Source organism: Puntigrus tetrazona, chromosome 15 (genome assembly GCF_018831695.1).
Source record: "Puntigrus tetrazona isolate hp1 chromosome 15, ASM1883169v1, whole genome shotgun sequence".
Lineage (NCBI taxonomy): Eukaryota > Metazoa > Chordata > Actinopteri > Cypriniformes > Cyprinidae > Puntigrus > Puntigrus tetrazona.
The window spans coordinates 8,853,540-8,878,119 of NC_056713.1; the positions used below are offsets into that span (position 1 = coordinate 8,853,540).

Consider the following 24,580-nt stretch of genomic DNA (forward strand, 5'->3'; position numbering starts at 1 on the left):
CAGATTTTTGCCTTTTGTTTAGCAAAGCAGCAGTGTTTTTGTTTATTAAAAGCCTGATCATATTAGCTTCCATACTGGCATATTAACAAATTCTTGAAATACACTTTGCATCTGAGTCATCATTCCAGAGTTAACCAACACTAGATGGCAGAATAGTGACAGAATTCATGTGCCATTAGAACTCAGCAGGTCTCTGGGCCTCAGATTCCTACAGAATATATAACAAGCTAGAAAAATAAGACCATCTGTAGGAATTGAGTATTTTTTTATTAAGGCTTGTATTCATATTTTCCTCATCCTATACATCTACATATGCACTTAAATTATCTTAATCTATTGATAACTCTACTGAAGTAAATGTAAAAATAAGATATCAATCATGCTGAAACATTAACAGTTAAACAATTCCAAGTGAAAAAAATGTTATAAATAAAGTGTATTGCTGCATGTTATTTAAATAGATGTTTTAAACGGTTAAATCTTACATATTAAAATCACACAAATCGGGCAAATTATCACAGATGCCTTTATGAAATGGTTTCAAAACAAACTCTTTGAGACAATGTACCTTAAAGAAGCCGCATATCTGTGATTTTCAGACCCGTTGCAGAGCAAAGGTGTGGAACGGGCCGAATTCAAACATACTCCATCCACTCTCCTCCTCTGTGTCCTTTAAGTCTATGCATTTCAGATTTATTCATACATTTCCAATATATTTATGCATGAGTTCTCTCCACTCACCCCTCCCTGCCTGCACACCCCATCCCATTACTGTAATCCATCACCCCAGCATCATCCGCCATGCAAGCAGCCCCTGAGTTGCCATGGCAACCACCTCAGGCCCCAGCTCTTTGCAGCCGTGCTCTTATTGGAAGGAAGGCTCAGGCAGTCTGAGGCTGTCTGGTGGATGTGGTAATTGGCTTGGAGTCTCCAATCACTCCCCCCCACCTTCCAAAACACACACACACACACACACACACACACACACAAACTCAAACACATATGCACAAATAATGCAGCAGAACACACAGACATTTTTGATTTAGAAATGAATGTTATGGACAGAATTTAGATTTGAGTGCAAACGGGTTTAAATTTTGTGATTTGCTAAAAGTCAAGCTAGAAAGGAAAAGACAGGCATATTGGAATTCCAGTTGTGTTTGTAAAAGGAAAGTTAGCATTCATATGTGCTTTTTTTCTCTGGACCAAGACTAAATAATTAAAATAGCATGGCATAAAATACACCGATTACTGTTTAGTTAATTGCATTTCTCCACAACAGGCAGGCAGAAGGTGCAAATATCTGTTTTACAATTCACTCTTCCAATTAAAAGCAGAGCTTTACAGTACAGTGTCTGCTAGATTGCATGTCATTTATCAAGATGTAATGTTCTAGTTGTGGGGAGAGAGAGAGAGAGAGAGAGAGAGAGAGAGAATGAGAGAAAGAGCCTTATTTTATCTCACAAACAGTTTTAAAATGGTTGCAGCCAGTCGGTTTTCTAGCACTATAGCGGAGGAATTATACGGTGACCAGTATTAAAGTATTAAAAGTGCTACACCTTTTCAACCTAAGGTCTCAAATGCCGCCAAGGTGTCTATTTTGCAGCGAGATATGTTTCATTTAAACGGCTTTTATGTCCCTCTTAGAATTTACCGGGGCGTTTTTCGCTGCTGTGCCTTTAAGAAATCTAGTTGCACACTCTCTTCACATGTGAAATGAGTAACAGCTCTTTTCTGCACTTTTTCAAGGGCTGTGGGGTTTCTGTTAGGCCTGAGACAAGCTTGAAGCAGCAGCATCATTGAAAAAACCTCTGCCTATTGCTTTGTGAAATATTCATAAATCGGGGCTGCAACCAAGGAGTATTTTTATAGTTAGATAGATAGATAGATTCATCTGTCAGTTATTTATTGTTAATCTGCTAAAAGAAATCTAATAAATGGTATTTAAAATAATCAACAATCATTGCAATTGCATGGATATGAAAAGAAATAGTCAGTGTGTATGTGTGCAGAAAAAAAAATGCAGGGCTTGCCCTCTAACCCTAAAAAGTGCAAAACCATAAAAAGACATCAGAAATTAAATCATTGCTATTTTTCATCTTATTAGTACCTAATAATAAAATGTAACAATTTTTCCCTCAAAACTTGACTTTTATATTTAATTTTAACTTCCCCTAGGATATGTTGCTCCTTTGAGGTTATAATTCACTGACAAAATAGCTATTGTTTATTAGTGCTACATGGTTATAATTCCTGAATAAGTCTCTTTTTTGAAATAAGTTGCGCACTAAAATTGCTATAAAATCAAAGCCATGTCTAACCAAGTTATGTTCCAAATTTGAAGTTGATATCATGAAAATTGTGGTACATATATCAAAAATAAACATTTTTAATGCAGTGTGTGTGTGTGTGTGTGTTTACATCTCGATTTTTAGTAGATGCAAACATTTAGAGACAGATTAAAATATAAGCAAAAGCTGAACAATAGCTTTGTGCACTCCAACATGTAGCCAATAGATCAGCTTTTATCGGAGGGCGCGCGTTCAATAAAATCAAGTGAAGAAGTTTAACAGAGATTACTCTGTTGATACCCTTTAAACAAAATGGAAATTGAGTGCCTACAAGTTTTTTGTGTATAACATAATTTTTATATGTACTTTAACATTAACATGGACACGTAGGCTAAAATATAAGCCATTTATATATAACATTTAGGAGGTACAAAGAAATACCTTTTAGCTTTTACCGCCACGGTGACTGTACAGTTACTGAGAGTGCACTAATCATACGACCTCATCATATTTGTATAATACTTCTATGGTACGTTTGTCCCTTTAGAAGCTTGAAAGCTCCAGTTCCTATTCATTGTAAATGGAGAAAAAATAAGAGTTCCTTATTAGCTCAACTACTTCGTAATTGCTCTAAAAGATCCAAATAACTGATGTAAAACACAACCAAATAAACCCACATATAAAATCTCGCATTTTAGCGCCGCTTCACTGCAAACATCACAGAAGACAAAAAGGGATAATGGTACTTTTTTTTTTTTTTTTATTTCCTGCTTGTCAAAATGGACAGAAACAAAAGAAAGGACATTCTTTAAAATGGATCACTGAGCAGCAGTCATCAGAGCCGCTCAGCTCCACGAGGAGCACCCATTTCAAGTTCAATGAAAACAAATGTACAACTCAGTCCTGAGTCAGAACACGCTTCTTTTCTCCATACGTCTGTTTTATTTTTCTATGGACAGTTACAAGAAAGGAAAACACTCACGCGTCCTCTCGCACAAGAGTATCTTTTGTGTTCGTGTGTCGGGTGGGGGGGACTGCAAGCGAAAATCACAGCACAACAATACACAGGTAGAGAAGACCCTGCAAAATCAGCGAGACAATAAAGACGAAAAGAGCACAGATCTCAACCGAAGCCGGACGGAGAGAGGACGCAGCGGTCCACGTTGAAACGGAAATGTGGTTGCTCACCATTTTAATGATCTGGTTAAGTGCTGTGTACCCATAATGCCACTCATACTCTCACATCACTAAGAATACAATCACATCGTTATGACTCCGCCCCTCATCAATAAAGGCTTGCGGACTAAAACATATTTTGGTACAAACCGATCACGGCCCCTCTTTTAGCTTGACAATCGTTTGAAAATACTACAGAACATAAAGGTTAGTTTCTAACCAAAAATCTCACCAAGGCAGACAAATCATGACGTTTTTTCCCCCTTAACACTTTTAAAAGTAATTTGTGCGCCACTGGAACTGCAAAAAGGATTTCAAAAGACTTTTAGAAGCCCTTCCATCTGCCATTGGTCACACATACAGACAGCTCTGCCTCCAAACTCTTGCTATTGGTTGAGCCAGTGTTGCTATGCTGGGCCACCCAAACAAACATAGCAACGTTTTGAAAACGCCACAGAGCCACAGTGTTTTGGCTTCAGGAACCGAGAGGGAAAGAATCGACACATTACATGTGTATTTATTGTCCGTAATCGATACCAGCACATGCAAAATGTGTCCGTAATTTCATCTCGGGTCTAACTGCTTTGATTTTATTATCAAAACTCTCCAATAGTGCCCTCATCCAATAAAATCACACAGACTGTGCAAAATAGTCCTAAGTACAAAAAAGAACAACGAGGGGTTGGCTGAACAGAGAAGTCGATCTATCAAAATGTGAAATCAAGACTATTTCTACCGAAGACGAAACATTTCTACAGCTCTTTGAAAAAGAATCGAAAAGATTTACATATCTGGCATCAGAGTTGCCAATGGCGTAGCGCTCATTAAAACCATAAACTGGAAAATTATACAAAAATAGAAATAACCCAATAACATGGATTAATATTCCACCGGCAGCGTAGAAAAAGCTGCTTTCACATTTTGATGCATTACAGCACATGGAACATTTCACTTGAGTCTATAACATGGACTGATTCTGGAAAGACAGAGCACTTATCTATTTACAGCAAACGTCTCGCAACTTAAAGCTCAAGGACTCGGTGTAGAGAAAATGGCAGGCAGTCTTTTCAGTTAGGCCACGGATAAGAGGGGACTTTGGGTTCAAAACAGTCACCTCAGCACAATCGCACACACGCACACACATGCTGCCGTCCCCGTAACACTCCTCTGGATTTAGCTTGACATTTTTTCTTCTTTTAAGCAGGCTGCAGTAGCAAGTCTCAGAACACAAAGCAGACTTACAGATAGTAAAGAGCTCATTCTACAAAAGAGGCGCACAATTTTCTTGTCACAAAAAAGGAAAAATGGCCCTCCAAAGAGACCGTGGAAAAAAAAAAAAAACCAAAAAACCCAGAGTCTCCAAAGCTGGTCTTCAGTTTGTCCAGGAAATCAAAATCGATGGCATCTGAAATCGTCAGAATGTCAGAAACCCCTCCCCGTTTTTCGATACGCCCCGCCCCGCTGCAGTCTCCGCCCACTTTCATTCTGCCGTTTACAGGTTCAAAGTTCCACGAGAGTTTTAAAGCGCACATACATACAGACGCAACTTCCCCAGAGAGGGTCACAAACACAAAAACATTATTGCAGATTAAGTGTGCTTTCTTCGATTTTTTGTCCTTAAATGATTTAAAAACGATACTATTACAACATGCAAGCAAGTCATCATAAAAAAAGAGAACAATCGAACATTTAACGCCCTGTTTTTAAAACAAGGACAGACGTTGCCCGATAAATATACACTCTTAGAAACGCACCCTGGCTGAGAGGGAATTTTATGTTGGCTTGTTCAGAATAGGAAGAGAAGGTGGGGGTCATGTTGGAAGTACGGAATAAATCAGCAGATTTTTGAAATCTGCGTCTGCTTTTCTTTTTTTTTTTTTCACACAGAGCAAATTTTACTCTGGCTTGTAGACATGCACCTCAGGCCTTCCTAATAAAGGGATCTATACTTACGAAAACAGCTTGCAGCATTAAGTCTTCCCTAAAAGTGACCGATATTCTGGAATTTTCCGGATTCAATACAAGTTACGTTGATTACCACAGAAGTCATTTCTACTGGTCCCTGTAAAATGTGCAATAATAAAGAGGGGTGGGGGGGTATAATGTGGACGATTTTTTGGTCATTTAAAAGCACAAATGTGAAACTTGCATTATTATAAAACCACTTACACTACTTTTGCAGTTAAAATGTCTGTTAAAACTGTTGTTCTCATCATTTTTATGGTTGTTTTAGGCTGATGTTGTCATGGCAACAAAGTTATAAAATTGGACGTAACTTCACAGAAAAGGTCAGTAAGTGTTTTTCACACAGAAATCATGTTAACACATACTGTTTGTGTCTTCTGGCTGTACTTTATAAAAAAAGTATTTAAATACAGTTTGGTTATTGTAAGTGCCTCACTAGCTACATTGAACGTATTCAAGTAATCCATTTAAAAACGGATTGATGGCTCAATCGGACTGAAAAGCTTTCATGTAAACAACTCCATCAATCCGAATGAAATTTCAATCATATTGAATTGACATTAACGCAGTGGCTTTCTCATACGCAGCAAATGTGCCTCACATACTGTATGTGCTGAATTTTTGCATGGAATATATATATATATATATATATATATATATATATATATATATATATATATATAATGCGCATGTAAACAAATTATGTGATTAAAGCATTTCGGGGTTCATATAAACAGATCTTCCATAATCTGAGGTCAAGCAGAATCAAAATGCAGTGCTTGTGAAGTGCAGAGGTCTGGGTGGGATGGATTCTTCAGTCCTGCTCCCTCAGTGATATGTTACATTTTGTCTTGTTGACGCCTACAACTTCATGTTTTGTTCCGCTCGTGTCCGCTAAAGCCCGCGGTAAGAGGTCGACGCAGATTTTTCAGTCTCGTTTAAGTGTCATAGCCTATTTTTTTCCAATTCCCACACACACAGCGCTCTCAGATCTGAAGTGCCAGACTTTTGTGTTAAGAACTTGTTTCAATCGTCGCAGCAGGAAATAGAATTTACTGTATAGTTTGGCATAAAAAATTAAAAAAACATTGAGAATATCCAACCATGCACCTGTAAATCGTTTCTTTTTTGTTGTTTCTATTCTATAGAAACAACAAAAAAATATATATTTGTATTTCGTCCCTTTCTCTCGCTTTTCCACACACACATATACTGTATATAAATGACTTTAAATGTGATTTTATTTGATTGATAAGAGACGGCGTGTGCGGGACAATGCTTATGTTTACGTAATCTTATTTCCACAACTATAAAAAAAAAAAATCCCAGAATTCAGACTTTTTTGAGTCAGAATTGCGGTACAGATTTGAGTCAGAAATGCGAGTTATAAACTCGAAATTCTGAGAAAAGTTATTTTAACTTGAGATAAAATAATTCTCTTTTATTTTTTAAACAAGATTGCATTGGATCCAGCAGATCCCAACCTCTCCCTCACTCTAACTACGATTTTTTTTTTAAAGAAAACAAGAGACCAGTGTTGCGGTAATCAACATTATTCCACAAAGGCTGTCCATTAACTTGTATCAAACCGGGAATATTCCTTTTAACGCAAACTACGTTAGCGATATATCACCTTTTAAAAAAAAATTGACTGTGATGTGTCGCAAGAACCAAAAGTTGTACCTTCGAGGGATATGAATTATTGAAGAATTCATTCATCTCTACAACAGAAGTCTAATTACAGCTAGAATAAGGCCAAATTGAATGACTAAACACGATCTCATTACGTGCTGGTGTCTGCTCCTGAAGAATATACAGCTAAGAATCAATGGCACGCTGATACCATCGCTCACTAGAGCTAAACCAACCGAAAGCTGTGGTGAGATCACGTGGCACTCGTCTCTTTTGCGGTTGGTGCGTCATGTAATGATGTCACAGAGACTCCTCCCACTGACACGCCCCCCTCAGACTCGTGTAAAATGTCTCCTCAGCGACAAACCGTTTGGCACTACTCGTCTAACCACCGTAATCTGGAGTCAAACAAGAAGAAGACCTCTCTGATCCATGAAGGAAAGAACTCTTTGGAGGGACTGTTGAGGAAAGGTCTGCTCGAGTCCCAACTGACGTACAAAAATGTTAATCGCACCCTACGTTTTCCTTGCAGTCACCGTACAGGCATTGGGCGGATGAAACATGTTCTCTTCTGGTGGATGCTGGGGGAGTCTCTTTGGATCTGTGATGATGGGATAGAGTAGGATGAGACTGCTAGGGTGAAGTAGGGCACGGAGATTAGGTTAGTGTGATGTAGGCGGACGCTTTTTCCTTTAGCTGGCGCAGACACAGATGGCAACTCCAGCTCCCTGCAAAGGAAGAGCCACAAATGTTGTATAATATTGAGGCGTGTAATATTTGGCCATAGTTAGAAATATAAGTACTTGTACACCGCAAAATGTATTGTTTATCAGTATTTTTGTTTTTCTTGTTTGTTTTGAGAATTTTTTGTCTTGCATTTAGACTGTTTTTCTTATCACATTAACAAATACTGTTTTGTTGTTGAATGCACAAACCTCTAAAGATTGGACTCAAAATAAAATATATTATATATATATATATATATATATATATATATATATATATATATATATATATATATATATATATATATATATATATTATTTATTTATTTATTTTTTCAAATATTATTTTATATTATATTATATTTAGGCAAAAACGTTTTTAATTATCATTTATTAGTATTTTTGGTAACAATTTTGTAATAAGGTCCCATTACGTAACATTAGTTAATGCACTGACTAACATTAAGAAACAACGAACAATACATTTGTTACAGTATTTATAATTTTTTTTTTATTAACTGATGTTAATTAATTAAAAAACTAAAAACACTAGATTAGCTAGATGTATGCTTAAAGCATAACAAAAAACATACACAAATTGTATTTGTTAATAAAGCATTTATTGATGTTAATTAATATTATAATAATATTGTCTAAAAAATATTATGTAACTATTATGTATCTATCTTCTGAATATTATATACGTATACTTATGTGTGTGTGTGTGTGCATATATATACTTATTTTTATATTTATACAAATTAATATGAAAATAACTATATACTTAAATATGGTTCTATAATATCTACTGTACATGAACATATTCGAAAAAATAATAATAGGAATACGACTCAATTTCACACATCAATTTCAAACACATTCAAGCACATACCCTCTGGAGGCTCCGACATAGGGGGGCTTAGACAATACATGTGATACCCTCTGTCACAATCATCACAGAATAAAAGCTGATCCTGTAAAAATAATGCAAGTTGATCCTTGTATGCACATGTCCCCAAACGCCAGCGCTGGGGCCCTGGATTAAACAGTTGAGAAACACAACAAAGAGTGCACCGTTTGGTCCGTTTGACTTACATCGTTCTCCGATGTTCCGCACAGGCTGCAGGACTTGCACTCGATGCACTGCCAGCGGTAGGTCCTCACCGCCGCCGTCATGTTGACCGTGAACTGCAGGCACGACGGATGACCTGCAAAGGCCCGAGAAGAAGGTAATATGTTGAGAAAATTAATAAATCCCATTTCCGAGCGGAGCTTACACGGGTACGGTCGCACCTGATCGGCCGCAGTCCGCACAGGAAATTAGATCTTCAGGACAGCCTGTTTTCTTAGAGCCTCCTAGACAGAAGTCGCAGTAGCCGTTCGGGATGACAGAACCATCGGCTGCTTTTTTGGCTGCAAAGAGAAGAGAAAAGCGCACACATTTAATTGCAAAAAAAAAGAAGTTAAAAATATGCTATTATAAATTAATATTAGTTGTCGTGGACTAACAATGGATATGTTTTTCAGGTGTATTATACTATTGTTCATCTGTATTTGACGATCGTTCAAACGTAAACCTACGGCACCGTTCAAAAGTTTGCGGTCTGAAAGATTAAATTAAATTTAATAAAAATGTATTATTTTATTTTAACGATGCAATGTATTCAGCAAAAATGCATTAAACTGAACAAACGTTATAGTAAAGACACAAATTATGTTGCATGTCAAAAATATGCTGTTCCTTTAAAATGCATATTTATTAAAAACTGCAAAATATTGTATTTTGTTTTCCACAGATATTAAGCACTATTAAGCACGATCAATCACGATTAATCAAAAATGATTAAATAAATGTAGCCTTTTTTTCCTGTTAGAAATACTGACTACAAACATTCAAACGGCAGTGTAGAATTATTCCAGTGTTGTTCACTGAGAGCTAATTCATTAGCAATAATTTGAACCTTTTTGTCAAGTGTTACGAGAAAGAATGGCGTAATGAATATACATACACATGAGTCTCATGCAATGCGATGGTAAATATAAACAAAGTTGTTTGCCGTTTTGTTATTCGCCCCAAAAAAAATCACATGTCTGACGGCTCAGCAAATAAGTATCATTCATGCAAACGCAAAAAACATTTTAATACCAAAAGCTTTCTTCAAATCCCACCCCTAAATATGAGCAATAGTGCGAGCAGCGCTAACTAGATGTGCTCGTACGAAGCCCGCCGGATCGTGTAGTGCGTTTCTGTCCATATGTTTCCTATCACAGTGTTATATGGGCCTGCTGAAGCCTGCAGTCGGAGCGGAGGGAGGAGGACGGGCTCTCCACTGGGAGAACTGGAGGTCTGTTAAATATTGTCACAGGAAGAGAGGAAACTGCTGTGGAGACAAACAAATACACAGCAGGAGACTGGTGTATATAATTAACAAGCAAGACAAGGACGGCTCTGTGCAGCGCTCGGATCGCCTTGAATTCATGGCTGAACGGTCTGGCTTTCAGCCGGTTGAATTTAGTGCAACAGTGCAACTGCTTTCGCTTGCGTATATATGGTTGAACAAACGTATGTGGCAGTGTAAAACACACACACACACACACACACACGCAGTGATCATGAGCGGGTGATTTGGAGAGCTCTGGCCCTCTCCAGCGAGGTCATTAATCCACTCCATCCTCTAGAGATCCTATCAGTGGGGGAGGGAGCGTGTGTGTGTATTAGACAGAGAGAGAGAGAGAACGGGGGAATCTGGGCTGTTTTCTTCCCTAATCTCTAGAGAGAAGAGAGAGAAAGGACCAGGATAAGATAAGAGACAGAGGAAGTATTAAAAAACCCAGTGCAGATGAAAAAGTGTCCACAGTCCAAACCTCTGCGCGAAATCATACGCAAAATAATAGCGCATGCAAAAGTTGAGCGGGGCCAGGACTTTCTAATTCAAGGTGGCACGGAGACGCACGGCAGAGCTTGTGGTGTGTGTGGATATCAGCAGCAGCGTCGTGCTCGGGAGCTGTCCAGGGTGCTTAAAGACACGTTTCAGCACAGGTCAGGCCTCTGAACAGTGAGAGAAAGAGAGCTGGAGGTACTCAGACTGTCTGCGGTCCACTGTTTCACTGCTATCTGCTTAAAACCCTATCAGAAATTCTCACTTAATGCGTTGTAACACGCGTATAATTCAATAAATACATTCATTTCATTTGTTGTTTCTGATTTTACAAATAAGTCTTTGTATTTGCTCTCGGCGTTGCAAAATGCATGTTAATGCTTTTGTGGAGGGAATCAAAAGAACACCTACAAAGCTGGAAAAATCTTGTTTCAGATTTCATTTCGGAAGCATTTCACTTCTATCAAACTTAATGCATTTGTCAAACAGTATAAGCAGCAGTATTAGAAACAATATAAACAATTCAGATTAGATGTATATCAAATAAGCTCTGGTTACATGTTTTATGATGATAATATATGGACAATTATTATTCTTAAAATTGTTATTGTTGTTATCCACGCCTTGTATAAACATATTATTATCATCATAAAACACAAAGACAGTGACCAGGGTTTGATTTTAAAACATACACCACCCCTACTACTACTACTACTAATAATAATAATAATAGTGCAATTTTATTCAATAATTATTCATTAATTTTATTCATTAATTACTATACTTGTAATAATAATAATAATATTAAGGATAATAATAAAGTACATGTTTTATTGTTATTATTATTATTATTATTATTATTATTATTATATTATTGTTGTTGTTGTGGTTGTTGTTATCCAGGCCAAAAAAATTATTATCATCATAAAACATAAAGACTAGAGACCAGGGCTGGTTTTTAAAACATATAATAATAATAATGTTGTTATCCAAGCCTGATAAAGCAGCAGCAGAATCTGGTTGTCAATCTTGTCTTTGAGTCCTTAATACGGTTACATTCACACACAGTTCAGATTTAAAAGCAGCTGTCGGTTAATGAAGGTCTTGATGAAAGAACTCGAGGCGCGATTAGACTTACGTCGTGTCAGAAAGTGATAAGACTTTCAGTTTTACGTACGCTGCCGATATTACTTCGGTCACTGTCGCTATGGTTACCGGCAAGGAATATGAGTTTGACTCTCGTTGCGCGTTCATACAGACAGATTTCTTACGACCGTAAACTGTGTGAACGAGACGCTTCGAGACTCACACCTGTAAAGAAAACACGGTTGTCAATCCAAAACACAGAACTGAGAACACTATTCTGCAGCTGTGTGAATGTGGCCTAAAAACATTTAATGAGCATTTAATGATTATTATAATAATAATAATCATAATGTTGTGGTTGTTGTTGCTATCCAAGCCTTAAATACAGATTATCATTATCATAAAACATAAAGACATTTGACCAAGGCTTGTTACTACATAAACATATACTACTACTACTACTACTTAAAATACTACTACTAATAATAACAATACAATTATTATTATTATTATAAAAAGTAATCACCATAATCATCATCATCAAATAAACAATTAAATTAAACAGTGTCACAAACTAATTTCTTCCATGAAAACAAAACAGAGGTGTTGGTTTTTTGTTTTTTTTTATAGCCAGTTTTTTTTTAATGTCTAAAAACAGCTCTTAAATAACACTGTGAAGTGCCGCTCTCTCAAATCCAGTGTAAATCTAACACGTCTATGACACTTGAGCACAGCGCTTCAAGAGCCTTTAAAGAAATTCTCTTTCGACAGTTGCTGTTTCCCTGTGAGCTGATCTGAAATCAAGACAGCCAATCAGACGGAAGCTTGGCGTTTTTTGTGTGTAACCAGATGGTCAGTCGATGGTTCTTTGGCCCGAAGCTGAGACTAGCATACAGTGAGCAACCAGTTTACACTTGCCATGCAACTCGCTTTAATATTCAGTGGGTTAAAATAGTAAAAGCTAGTTTAAATAGAGGACGAGAGGCTTGGAATGCAAATTCTAAGGATAATTACTGGACGCTGGGCAGCTCACCGAAAATAAGGAACAAAAGACTCAAAGGTTAGCTCCACATTCACACTTCATAATTAGAGCATAAAAAAACTGGTGAAGGAGTGAAGTGCACTCCAGAAAGAGTGCTACAATCTGTCCTACACCAATATTGGCTGCGGAATATGACATGAGGGTGAATACATAATGACTGCGTTTTCATTTTTGAATATTGAACTATTCCTTTAAAGAATGCAGAAGAATTCATTTTATAGAACATTTGACCTCATTGTTTAATATTTCTAAAATACTATTATGGTTTTTACTAATATTATGAATTAGTTTATACTTTCCATGTTCATTTTAATTAAAATAATTAAATGTATTATTAAAATTAATATTTTATAATAAATTTAATGTCAATTTTGTTTTGTTAATTTGAAGGTATTATTTTTTTAAATGTCTATATGTTTTTAATGGCTCTAATTTTCAATTAAAATTAAACAGTTCAATTTACTAATATAAATACAATTTAAATCTATAAATCTCTCCACTGAGTGATTTTCCACTGTCTACAATAAAAATATTTTATATATATTACAGTATTTAAAATCGCATGTAGAGATGATTAAAATCACTAGCATTTAGTGAAACTTATTTTTCATTTAATACTGATTAATAATAATAATAATAATAATAACTATTATTCCAGTTAATATTACATTTTATTTCTAACCCTGATTGGAATATAGCAAAGATTATTCTTATTATTCTTTAAATAATTTTTTAAAATTATATATATATATATATATATATATATATATATATATATATATATATATATATATATATATATATATATATATATATATAAATAAATAAATGTGTGTGTGTATATATATATATATATATATATATATTTCTATATATATATATATTTCTAAATATATATATATATATATTTCTAACCTATTAAAATTTGTTTTAGTTGGTTTAGGGATGTTAAAAAAAATTGTAGCTTGAATGAAACCTGTTGTTTGTAGACATTAAGATTTTAAAGTGCGTTTTGATTTCTTACAGCTTCGAAAATTCTTACAGAATTAAGAAGTTATGAGAAGAAATCTATTCTTTTGTCCCTCTATCTCAAAGCCGGCTGTGCTCACGAGTCCCTGAGGAGCGCACGCATACACAAACACACATCTCCCTCTGAACAAACCCTCCGCTGCCTCATATGTACTAAACACAAAAACAACATATATGTATAAAATAAAGGCTTGAATAAAAGATCTGAAAGAGCAGAGAGTGAATCAGCAGATTCTGGCACAAGAGCGGGGCTGCCCCGTAGCCTGCCTGACTCCAGCAAAAGCCCATCAATGATTAAAAGCCTGCAGTCGTGTTTAAGGTGTAGTGTTCGAATGTCAGCCACGGGCAATCAATCCTGCTTTCTCCAACATGCAGGCACACTCACGTACACATATTCACACAGAAAAGAAAGATGGGAGGACAGAGAGAAGCAGACAGATGCTCTGTTCCAAAATCCAGCGAGCTGCCTCCATAGGCGGCGTGTTAAGGCATCGTAAGGAGCGATCCCCACGCAAAGAATGTTCCAGAAGGTAGGAAGCTTCATTACCATGCCCTCTTAGATACCTCATTCCTCATTTCAGTCACATGTTTCCTTTGTGGAAAAGGAAATCCCAGAATGAGAGTTCACTTCACAAAACTCAAAACTAGAATGTCGAAAAAATCTGTTATGCAGTATAAAAAATATTTTAATCTATAAATATATATATAGAGTTGTACACTAGTACATAGTTACTGATGTCGGATAGAACAATAGAAAATAGAAATAATAGTAAATGTTTTTTTTAGATCTCAACAGACGATTCATCAAAAATAAATGTATTTCCATATAAACGTTTTTATATAAAATATTTAATTCAATAACAGTAATAATAATCATGATCATCATCATAATAATACTCATTTTGTATTTAAATATACTTATAATTATTATTGTTGTTATTAATAGAATTGTTATACATTTATATATAAGAGTTTGAATTTCATTCAATATGAAAGTTGTATTTAAGTAACATATTTACATATAATTTACAATAATTTATAATAATAATGCAGTATGTTTTATATTGCTAATATAATATGATTATTAAACAGTGAATTTATATATGATTATTAATTAATTCATTCATTCATTCATTTAGGGGCAAAAACTTAAGATGATAAATTCAACATGAAGCTTATATTTTAAATTCAATAAAAATAATAATAAAAACAATAACAACACTTTCCACTCATAAATATGCAGTTATTTTTATTACTATTATTATTTTTATTTTGTTAATATAATATAATTATTTTACACTGTATGTATATATATATATATATATATATATATATATATATATATATATATATATATATATATATATAAACAAATTCTTTCATTCAAAAACAATAACATGTTATTTCCATATACTTTGTTTAAAAATAACAATAATAATAGATTTGTCTCGATAGTTCATTAAATAACTTGTTTAATTAAGGTATTATAAGATGCATTTCATTAGCTAGTATCACGCTAACACCAGACTCTATTGAAGTTGGGGCAAGTCTCTCACGCAGAGCTGCTGCCTATGAAGAGTTTTCCAAATCAGTCACTTTTGAGTTTCCCTGACAGTTAGGAAGCTGCTTTTCTAGAAGACATCTGTCTATGCAGACAGCAGACAGCGAGGCTGCACACTAGGTACTGGAACAAAGCCCTACATTAACACAAAAAAGAAGATGTGAAGAACAGAGAGATGAGTCGAGCCAAAAAGAAAAACATCGATAGATAGTTTTAGAGAAAGACGCAGGAGTTTCTTTGCCATGCCTTCCCACCTCCCCAAATCTTTCCCAATGCAGCATTTGGCCAATTACGAGGAGAATGCAGGCAGAACAGCACACTTCACAGCTTTCAAGTGTGTCTGCAGCCCCATGGGAATCCAAAGACATAGATAGGAAGAGGAATCCTCAAATACCCCCCCTCCCTTATCATTTCTCGCTCTCTCCGCACCCCTCGCCTTCTCCAAATGATCCTATAGTGACACCATTCTATTTTAGCAAGATCACACGTCTCTAATTAGGACACAATCGGCTGGGAGAGAAAGCAGCTCAAAGTAACAGCGCCACGGGAAGTTCTCGCAAAGCACCTGTTGGCACAAAACCGATCCATGGTCACGCGCCCCAAAAAACTTGGGAAAATCAAACTGGAATCGCGCATTTTAGCGGCTTCTCTCGCAGTGATAAAGATGATTCCGCATGCCTGGTCTGACGTGCGCGTCACCGTGACTGAAATAAGGGTTAGGTTAAAGCTTAAGGAGAAAGACAGATGCACATTTAGGAAGTCAAGCAGCGCATGAGTCACTGAAGGAGCGCGATATCACTCTGCACCGTTTTTGATTTGTCCTTCAGTATCTTAACAACATGCACAGATACATAAACGTGACAAAAGAATAGCGTTTCTTTTCTATTTGAAATCTTTCGCCACATTAGAAATGTGTTTGCCATCGGTTTTATCAGTTGAACGAGTCTTCGCTACTTTAGTAGTGTCCACATAGAAATATTAACCGGTAACAGTGATGATTATGATACATTTTTATTGCAAAAAAGCATCTTGCAGTGATTTCTGAAGGAATAAATTACATCCTAAAATGTATGGTATCGCATCCAAAATAAAAGTTACTGTGTGTACTGTGTATATATATAATTTAAGAAAAAGATTGTTTATATATTATATATATATATATATATATATATATATATATATATATATATATATATATATATATATATATATATATATATATATCAGTTATACAAAGTATAAATATATACATGCAAATATTGCACATATTTTCAAAATATATACATAGTATGTATATATAAATACACACAGTCCACACAGATTATTATGTAATTGCAATTAATCACGATTCATCATTTAACAGCACAAAAAAAAATATATGTATTTATAAAAAAATTTATTTCTAATAATACAACAACACTTTCTGGTTCAAATCTTATTGGCCGAGAGCCTTTTCCAGGTGTGCTATATTCTAAATGTACTTTTAAGAGTTTTTTAGGCAAGAACATCAAATATGTAGTTTGTTAATAAAGAGCCATTTGAAAATTTGCTTCAGTGTTTGCTTCAGATGTGAGATGAGAGCGGCTTTATAATTTTTGACTGCATAGCAGTTTTTATGATGGCTGTTGATTTATTATTCAATAAATAATATTGTATATAAAGAAGGAAGTTATTTTTACTTTAAACTTCTGTTTGTAGGATGCAGCCAACAAATGCACTGAGCGGCGCAGATACCCTTAAAGGGATAGTACGACAAAGATATTGCTTTCCTCTGTCATTCAAACCAATGTTTTATTGTGAATATGAGTATGAGTAATCACAATCACTCTCTCATAATATTTCATATAATACGGTGACATTTTCTAATTAGTTACGGAGGATTCAAACTTGAGATCTGAATCCATGTCTGAAGAAAACAGTTTGCACACTTGTGCCGTCGAACTGTTGTATAATCGCAATATCGCACTCATAACCGTGCGATATGGCTGTATATCAGCACTGACGATTGCTTACGGCCAAATCACGGCCGTGCTGAAATACAGCCGTATCTCACTGCTGCTAAATTGTTTTTTGTTGTAATGAAGGTCATATTTACCCAAAATACTCCTTTATCATGCGTCTTGTACTGCGGTAAACCTCATACAATAGCGTCTCCCGAAACGAACTAGCTTTAAAATAGGACATAAGAGGCACCTCATTAAGTTTTGCTGCAGTGTGGATGGATTTTACACAAACAAACGACACATTCCACATACAAACCCCCTCCTGAGCTCGGCTTTATTACTGCTACATCTTTGCCTAATCAGTTTTTGAGGTTGCCCGCATGCTGCACCCCACTTCTTGACCATGACAAATGGGCGGACTTCTGCTTTTAATAACCCCCTTCATCATACTACCACAGACACACACATACGCATGTCCATGTATGCCTACACATAAACAAACAGCATTTTTGTATAATTGGATTAGGAATGCAACCAGACAAGTACCAATCATAAATCCAATATATTGGCCAGGACAATTAATTTGTTGATATTTGGCCATTTTGACATTATTAGCATCGAATGACATATAATGAGTTTTGTTGGTATAAATGAATGTATTCAGCTGATGTTAAAAAATAACTTGGACTTTAGTAAAACCAACTGTGCAAAATTATTTTAAGCAATTGGAAGTATATATATATATATATATATATATATATATATATATATATATATATATATATATATATATATATATATATATTTCCATATATAATATATTATATAATATATATAATATAATTAGTACTGTCAAATGATTAATTGAGATATATACATGATATTAATATAAATATATATATATTTTTTCTATTTTAAAAAATATAAGAATATAAATATATAAATATATATGCACATAATTATTTCCTAAAAATATTTCAATAAATACAAACGCATGCATGCATATATTTAAGAAAAATATGTTATTTATATATTAAATATATTTATATAAAATTATATATTACAAACACATATATTATGTAAACAAAAACTTTGGCTTTAGATGCGATTAATCATAATTAATCATTTTACAGCATTAAATATAACATTTTAGAATATTTTTTTATTTATATTTTGTAAATATTATATTACATTAAAATATTAAATTATTACAATATCATTTAAAACTAGTTTGATCACAGTATGGTGAAATATAATATAACTTATTTTAATATAAAATATTCTTTAAAATAACTGTTTTCTATCTATTTCAGCTCAAAATGTTCATATAAAAGGCATTTTAGTCTTGTATGGGCCTCAATTGTTTGTCCAGTCAGTGGCTGAGTTGCATAACAGACCTTAAACAGAATGACATTGTGAAAGGAGAGGAGGATCAGCTTTTGGTGCATAATAAAACCTGATCTATGGTTGCGGTGCAGTCAGTCTGACATGCACACACACACACACACACACACACACACACACACAAGCCGATGCTGTGAGAAGCATGGTGACACAGAGCTCTAGTATGGAGTATGGAGCAGCAGATACGCTCAGAATATTCTGCAGCTCAAAAACACTGAATTAATGCCATGATCACACCATTCTTGCAGTGTGTTCACAAAAGCAAAACTACTCTGCAGAACAAAAAAGAATAAAATAACACAAACTCCAGCGTAATGAAGCTTCAAGACAACATTCGCAGAAATTGACTCTATATGCGAGTGGGAAAAACACATTCCAGTGAGACTTTTCCACCCTCCAACTTTCATAGAACAGATGGAAACTATAAACATTTGAAAATCAATATTTCCAACTGCTCAACCATGGGATTGTGAATCCAGAACAACTTCATGCAATATATATTATACTTATGATACTCCATGATACACCTGATGCTGAATGACTATATATATATTATGCATGTCCTTTGATGCTTATGCTTATGAAGAATGTGAATGAGAGGTTAGGGGTGGAATAAGCTCTTTTTTGGGAGCATATGCAGAATTTGACTCTGTGCCTCCCATCTGGTTAAACTGAAGAGACTGCTGTGCCATAATAACAACTGCTATGTATATGCGCATGTCATTTTCAAGGTTAGGTCACTTACTAGAAGTAAAAATACTTTCCAGTACACAATACAAAATGTCATGATTTTTTTTATTATATATAAAAAAATAAACAAACAAAAATATAATGAAAAATAATGCATGTGATACATTTTTGTTAATAATATGAATAATAATATATATTAGTGCTGTGAAATTATTAATCGCATTACATGTATGTGTATATAAATTTTTATATATTTTTCTTAAATATATACACATGTTTGTATGTATGTATATATATATATATATATATATATATATATATATATATATATATATATATATATATATATATATAATGAATGTATACATATTATGTAAACAAATCTTTTACATGAGATACAATTGCAAGTAAGCGTTTCCTATATATATATATATATATATATATATATATATATATATATACACACACACACACACGCACACGCACATTAAAATTAATTCATAAATTCATTAAAAGTAAAGTGATTAACTCAACAGAAAATGTATTTTTAGTTTCTGGTGCTAAACTTTTTCATCTCAGCGTGTTTACGCGTACATGTGAGAAAGAAAGTGAAGAAAAGAAAGAGCAAAGAAAATGAGAGAAAGGACGGCGTGGTAAGAGTCTAAATTATCCTAAGGAGGCAGTCTAGCCAAACAGCCCTCGGCCCTCTTCTTAATACAGAATAGCAAATGAGGCAGAACGCAGTATAACTCAACACTACTGTCTGCCCTCATATATATGCCAAATCATAAAGAGAATTCAGCAAGTCTCTCTCTTTCTCTTTCTCTCCATCTCTCTCTCTCTCTCTCATTCTCTGATTTAATGAACCTCCCTCCCCTCCATCCTTAAACCTAGAGAAACTCCAAACTCCACTGCCTCTCTCTCTCTTTCTCTCCTTCCCTGCTCTCGATGTACATATAACAACCTATTCTTTATAGCGGGAGTCTGGCTGGCCAGTCTCCATGGCAACACTATCGCTAGGCAACGGCCAGTGCTCTTCCTGCTTTGTTGCGGAGCAGACAGAAGTGCAGCTGTGGCAGGTACGGCTGAGGCCTAGCGGAGCGTGGAGTGCAGACAGGTAAACTCACACAGACAAGTATACTTTTGAGTCTACTGTATAATTAGACTTTTCGTGAGACATTTTTATGTAATGCATAACCAAAGTATTCATAATGTCACATCATAATGCACATAATAAAGCACTACAGGTTTTCACAAGCAACTGCAAAGGCAGTTTTATAAATTCAAATAGCTGCCTGTTCCAATTTAAAGATTTTAATTCTTTTAAAGACTAAAACTCCTTATTTTCCAAAAATTTTCCTTATTTTTATTTTGAAAAATGTTTGTCTTTATTCAAAATGAAGTAATGTGTGTATATATATATATATATATATATATATATATATATATATATATATATATATATAAACAAAAATATTTACATTTATATGTATATTAATGTAATATTAAATATAGTATACTATGTAATATTAATATATACATGTAAATATTGTCTAAATATATACTGTATGCAGTGTGCCTTTATAGAGTGCACACACACATCTATTATATTCACACACACACACATATATATATATATTTTTTATATATATATATATATATATATATATATATATATATATATATATATATATATATATATATATATTATTGGCATTAATATAAATATATGCATGTAAATAATTTTAGAATATATGCCAATATAGGACAAATGTTTCCAGTCTAATCCCATTTATACAGGCTTAACACAAGTAACACAAGTAAAAATACCCATTTGTTGTAATACAGATAACATGATTTTAAAACGTGTTTGATTATCTAGTATTGTTTAAAGGCTCTTTGAGGCATAATGCTATTCATTATTGCTTTGTTTTAACCAGGATAGCATGATTTTTGCCATCAGTTTATTGCAATTGACTGTTGTGCTGCTGTTGATAAGTTCAGCCTCCTCTCGTTCCCAGGTGTGCTGATATGCCATTATTATTTGTGCCGTGATTCAGCCTCACAATCACGATTCCTCTCGTACAAACAGCATGAGGGAATTCATCTGAAGAAGGGAGTCATTCCGAGCTTTCAGAGCAGTTTGCTTACCAGCCATAATCACCGCAATTGTTCATAAAAAAAGAGTATGTGATTACTCAGGTGCTTGTGTATGTGTTACATGTAGAGGAGAAAAATAAAAGCGGGGAGCGGGGAAGAGAGGGGGAAAAATGAATATAATTTAGGAATGAATGCAGAAAGCAAACAAACAGACAGACAGACAGAAAGACAGATCAAATCTGACCTTCAACGCTATGAAAAAAATCAACCCCCACCACCATACAAAAAAAAAAAAAAAAAAAAAAACCCTGCTACCCTTCCAACTGTCCTCTTGCTGACCGTGTGTCTTCATAAACCTCATAAGCTCTCACTAGTTTATTCGTTCGGAAGAACTCATTTCATTTATTCGGAAAAACATTTCCGCGATCTCTCAAACGATGTGCTTTGCTTAATGATGGTGATGGAAGTCTAATTTGAAAATATTTCTTGAATAAAAAGGCCCAATCTTTTCATCTCATCTTTTCATAAATAAAACGATTATTAGATATTACATATTAGACGAAACTTTAACATTAGATAAAAAGTGTTCAAATATAAGTTTAAGTAAAAGCACCAAAAATGGAAATGAGTAAAAGTGAACTAAAAAAAATCTAATAATTATAAAAAAATAAAAATAACAAAATTAAAAATTTAAATTAAACTAAAATTAAAATGGAAACTGAAGATATAAAAGGCTATTTTAAAGCGATATTATTATATAATTAACACTAAAATTGTATCACCAGTAGATGATTAAACACACTAATTTTTACAGTATAATCTTGGCTAATATTTGCTGTACTTTCATATTAATTTTAAACAGTATACTATGAGTTAAAAGTGAACAGAACCAGGGATGCTGTAGAATCATCTTTTTATTATTATTATTATTATTATTATTACAGTAATCTCTTTTAAATCTCCAGAACGTCCGAGATGCTGAGATACCCAGTACTATGCTGGCTTTTGCTTCCCAGCATGCACTAGGACATAAATAAATGATGTTGTTGAATTTTTAACTATTTGTTGGGCGATCCGACTGTCATCGTATTCTCATAGGTCACTTGTATCGTAACGTTCAGGGTTTATTTTGATTGCCACTGCGTGCAACAGTATTTCTCAAAACCCATTACTTCCCTTTCCGTCCGTGCAAGATTATGATTTCTGTGCTTTAACATTCCATATTGCCAAATATAATATAAACTGCGAGAGTTAAGAGCTAATCATAGTGTCTGGCTTCTTGTCTCTATGTAAAACAATGCAAGGCATTGTATTCTGTAACACAATTACACTGGAAGGGAGAAAATTAATTAAAAGTTAAGAACTTCTCGGCTAAAGGGAATGTTAATTATCATAATGAAAAAGAACACAACTATTTATACTATTATCTCGCATTGCAGTGCGGTTATCTTTTTTTACCACAGTATGTAGGACAGAAAATGCCTCCGATTTTACTTTAAAATTCAGAAAATTAGGGTTCAATCTTTGCAAAATCCTGACGTTTTTTTTTTTTTAAGAGTGTGGGTGCAGAGTGTGTGTGTCTGTGTGTGTGTGTGTGTGTGTGTGTGTGTGTGGGGGAGGATTTTAACTAGAACTCCCAAATCCAATTTTCAGGTGCACATCTAGAGGGTCGACCTCAAATGCAAACAGCGATCCCCCCGCCATCTAGCCCTCTACCCTTTCTCCCTTCACACTGACACCAGACAGCACCCCCAACCACCCCACCCCCGGACCCTGCTGGACAGCCCCCAAAAAAACCCCCTCCGTCCCACCAGCAGCAGCACAACACTATATGAAAAAGAATATGAGCAGGCATGAATTTTAATGCAGTCGCTCATCTCAGCCAAGCAGCCTCACTTCTGCAGTGGAAATAAATAAAGAGGGGGGAAAAAAAAAAAAATACAGAGAACTGATAGATGAATCTTAAATCAAAAGGAGATCGAGCGAAAGGCATAGGCAGAAAGACAAGGGTGATGGGGGAAAGAGAGAGAAAAGGATGGCGAAGGAGTAGAAAGGGGGAAAGACGGAGAGCGAGAATGAGAGGTGAAATCTCATCTCTTGGCTGAATAATCTGTCATTCATCAAACCGATAGAACGGAGGGAGCTAGAACAGCCGTAAAACCAAATAAAGCCAGAGGATGGGAATTTCGGATTTGGTCCGGCTCCAGTTCTCTCCATTTTGAGTTGGACGGCTCTAGCTATCATGCCTACATCTACATCTTTCTCTTTTGGTCTAAATATTGCATGAATAATGCATGGGCCTAGGTTTCATTAAAACCTCTCTTATTAATAATATTGCTCGTGGTGGTGGAGTAGGGGAATATGGGATGTGTGTGTGTGTGTGTGTGTGTGTGTGTGTGTGCGAAATGAGAAAACGTACCATCCTGCAGACGCTCGCGTTTGCGTTCTGTTGGAAAATCCTGTAAAATTGAACCACTAATATTCTGCGCTAACCAGCTTTGGAATCAAAAAGCCAGTGGCGGTAAGAGGTAAACAGAGCGATGGGCAGGCCATTTCAGCCTAGCACTCAGCCAGATAACTCTGGGAGGCAAATGGGCATGATTTCACAAGGACACGGCAATGAGGTCGCTGTTACCTTGTCTTTGTCAGGGGAAAAAAAAAAAAGGATATAGACCGAACACAACAAAGCCATAAACAAGGAGTGGAAGATTGTGATACTGATACATGGCTTCTGCATGATACAGTGCGCACTGCAGTGCAGAAAAGCACTTTCCTAATCAGTATTTTTGTCTTCGTGTACCAGTAAAAATGTCAAAACTAAAAATGTATTAAATAAGGCCAATTTACATGTGCAGAACAAAAAAATCATAATAAATCAAAGAATATATAATGTTTTATATGTAAACTACCACTCAGAAGTTTGGGGTCAATGCTATTTTTATTCTTCTTATTATTTTTATGTAATAAGTTTGTAATAAATACTTTTATTCAGCAAGGACACATTAAACTGAACAAAAGCGATACAATTCTGTTTAAAAAAATATTTCTATTCATCAA

The 24,580-nt window shown here is 34.8% G+C and overlaps 1 protein-coding gene across 4 annotated transcripts in view; it reads right to left on the reverse strand.

Moving 5' to 3' along the window:
• Window positions 1-3,028: 3,028 nt before the first annotated feature.
• The window catches only part of dpf1 (D4, zinc and double PHD fingers family 1), a 52,739-nt gene continuing 31,187 nt past the window's right edge, over window positions 3,029-24,580 (reverse strand). For 3 of the 4 annotated variants that reach the window (XM_043259142.1, XM_043259143.1, XM_043259140.1), the window contains exons 9-12: window positions 9,083-9,202; window positions 8,885-8,997; window positions 8,682-8,763; window positions 3,029-7,792 (exon numbers count right to left, since the gene is read on the reverse strand). In XM_043259142.1, the coding sequence (XP_043115077.1) occupies window positions 7,722-7,792; window positions 8,682-8,763; window positions 8,885-8,997; window positions 9,083-9,202 (386 nt within the window). In that variant the 3' untranslated portion in view covers window positions 3,029-7,721. The remainder of the gene's footprint in view (window positions 7,793-8,681; window positions 8,764-8,884; window positions 8,998-9,082; window positions 9,203-24,580) is intronic. The other variant, XM_043259141.1, reaches the window with a different exon arrangement.